General features: G+C 52.2%; 1 protein-coding gene across 1 annotated transcript; it reads right to left on the bottom strand.

The window, feature by feature from the left end:
- Positions 1 to 2231: 2231 nt before the first annotated feature.
- LOC136460912 (uncharacterized) lies at positions 2232 to 2840 on the bottom strand. The gene has a single exon (XM_066460439.1). The coding sequence runs from the start codon at positions 2838 to 2840 to the stop codon at positions 2232 to 2234; it is 609 nt and encodes a 202-aa protein (XP_066316536.1).
- Between the last annotated feature and the right edge of the window lie 200 nt (positions 2841 to 3040).

The raw sequence follows: 3040 nt of genomic DNA, 5'->3' as shown, positions 1-3040 counted from the left end.
AAATGCATTTCTGACCAGGGTCCTAGGAGCGATATGGTGCTCATAGATCCCACCATGGATATCACTCAGCAACTGCTTCCCTTGTTCGATGGGGATGCAGCGCTGCAAGATCTCGGTGTGGCTTCACCTGTAGAGCTCGTCCTCAATAACGACAAAGGACTTGGTGCGACGTGTGAGCCACCAAATCTCTATTTTGTCCGTCGACAGCGCCTAACGGAGGAGGTAGTCCTCCAATCGGCCAGAGGGTCAGGCTCTGTCGCTGGATCCTCGTCAAGCTCCATGAAGTTGGGGTCAGATGGAGCCACCGGCTGGTTAGCCCCTGAGCCTAGGGCAGGCGGCCCATCACCAGTCTATTCTGGCTCCTCATAGTGGACCGAGGGATTGTACTTATCACTGGCGAAGACGCACGTCGGCACTAGCTCTCGGCCGGACGCTGTTTTCGCTAGTGTGTCAGCCGCCTCATTGAGACGCCTCAGGATATGATTGAGCTCGAGACCATCAAACTTGTCCTCCAGTTGGTAGACTTCTTGGCAATAGGCAGCCATCTTGGCGTTGTGCAGCTTGATTCCTTCATGACTTGGTCAATGACCAGTTGGGAGTTGCCCTAGACGTCAAGCCGTCGGGTACCCAACTTGATGGTGATGCGTAGGCCATTGATGAGTGCCTCATACTCAGCCACATTGTTGGAGGAGGGGAAATGGATGTGAACCATATACCTCATGCGTACCCTAAGGGGTGAAACAAAGACCTGCCCCGTGTCGGTGCCTTTCTTCATCAATGATTCATCGAAGTACATCGTTCAGTACTCTTGATCGATGACTGCTAGTGGTATTTGGATCTCGGTCCACTCTGCAACAAAAGCAGCCAGCACTTAGGACTTGATGGTCGTCTGAGGGGAATATGAAATGCCTTGACCCATCAGCTTGAGTGCCCACTTCACGATTCTTCATATGGCATCCCGATTTTGGATGACCTCGCCGAGAGGGAAGGATGTCTCGACCATCACCGGATGTGACTCGAAGTAGTGATGCAACTTCCTCTTGGCGATAAGGACGGCGTATAGCAGTTTCTGGATTTGGGGGTAGCGAGTCTTGCAATCAGACAAGACCTCGCTAATGAAGTACACGGGACGCTGTACTTTGAGGGCATGTCCCTCTTCTTCTCGCTCTACCACCAGGGCGGTGCTGACCACTTGTGTGGTGGCCGCAATGTAGAGCAAAAGTGGTTCCCCATCAGTTGGGGGGACCAGGATCAAGGCCTTTGTTAGGAGCTGCTTGACCTTGTCAAGTGCCTCCTAGGCCTCAGGCGTCCATTCGAAGCGGTCGACCTTCTTCAAAAGCCGATAGAGGGGGAGACCTCGTTCGTCGAGGTGTGAGATAAAGTGGCTGAGCACAGTAAGGTACCGTATAACTCACTATACCCTCTTTATGTTCTGGATCTGGGCCATCCTCATGATGGCCAAGATTTTCTTCGGGTTGGTTTCGACGCCGTGCTTGGAGATGATAAAACCTAGTAGCATACCCCTTGGGACCCCAAAAACACACTTCTTGGTGTTGAAGTTGATACCGTTTGCTCAGAGTTTCACGAAGGTCTGCTCTAGGTTGGCTACAACCTAGTCAGTCGGTTTGGATTTGACCACGATATCATCGATGTAGGCCTCGATGGTCTGCCCGATGAGATCCCTGAAACACTTGAGCATGTAGCGTTGGTATGTAGCCCCCACGTTCTTTAGGCCAAATGACATTGTGACATAGCAGAACGATCCAAATGGGGTGATGAAAGATGCCGTGAGCTGGTCAGACTCTTTCATCATGATTTGATGGTACCTGGAGTACACATCTAGGAAGCGAAGGGTTTCGCACCCTGAGGTCAAGTCGACTACTTGGTCCATGCATGGCAAAGGAAATGGATCCTTTGGACATGCTTTATTGAGACCTGTGTATTCAACACACATTCTCCATTTCCTACTCTTTTTCGTATAAGAACAGGATTAGCCAACCAATCAGGGTGGTATACTTGATGAACCTGGCCGCCAAAAGCTTCACAATCTCCTCGCTGATGGCCCTGCGTTTCTCCTCATCGAAGCGACGTAAGCGCTGCTTCACCGACTTGGAGCCTGGCCTGATCTTCAAGGCATGCTCGATGACTTCTCTCGGAATGCCTGCCATATTCGAGGGTCTCCACGCAAAGATGTCTCTGTTGGCATGGAGGAAGTCGGCGAGCGTGCTTTCCTATTTGGAGGAAAGCATTGTGCTGATGCGCACCACTTTGCCCTTAGAGTCACTGGGGTCTTTGAGGACCTCCTTGATGCCCTCTATAGGCTCAAAAGACCTAGGCAACCGCTTGGGGTTGGGCGCTTCTTCGATGACCTCCTTCCTGATGGTCGCAAGCTCTTTGGAGGCAATAATTGCCGCAACGTGTTCGCAGCACTCAACCTCGCACTCGTAGACGCGCTGTAAGGAGGTGCCGATGGTGATGACCCCACATGGACCTAGCATCTTTAACTTTAGATAGGTGTAGTTGGGGACGGCCATGAACTTTGCGTAGCATGGATGTCCTACAATGACGTAGTAGGTCCCGTGGAACCCGACCACCTTGAAGGTAAGGGTCTCTGTCCTATAATTGGTCGGATTCCCAAAGGTGATGGGCAGATCAATCTGCCTAAGTGGCATGGCCTGGTTTCTAGGCATGATGTCGTGGAAAGGCGCCCCTATTGGCCGGATGCACGATCGGTCCATGGCCATGGCATCGAGCATTTTAGCATACATGATGTTGAGGCCACTACCTCCATCCATCAGCACCTTAGAGAGCCGCTTCATGCTGATGATCAGGTCGACCATGAGCGGGTATCTTCTCGGCTATAGGACGCTTTCTGGGTGGTCGGTCCGATCAAAGGTTATGGCAGACTCCGACCATCGGAGGAAGGAAGGCGCAGCCGGCTCGGCCGTATAGACCTCGCGGCACGCAAGCTTCTGGTGGCGCTTGGAGTCTAGGCCGCTGACCCTCCAAAGATCATAAGGCAGCCATACAGCATCGGAAA

Source organism: Miscanthus floridulus, chromosome 6 (assembly GCF_019320115.1).
Source record: "Miscanthus floridulus cultivar M001 chromosome 6, ASM1932011v1, whole genome shotgun sequence".
Lineage (NCBI taxonomy): Eukaryota > Viridiplantae > Streptophyta > Magnoliopsida > Poales > Poaceae > Miscanthus > Miscanthus floridulus.
Note: the sequence above shows the minus strand (reverse complement) of the source record. Positions and strands in the feature narration are given on the sequence as shown.

Bases quoted from the DNA above. Each gene is read 5' to 3' on its own strand.
- LOC136460912 (XM_066460439.1), bottom strand. From the start codon at position 2,840: ATGGTCGACCTGATCATCAGCATGAAGCGGCTCTCTAAGGTGCTGATG.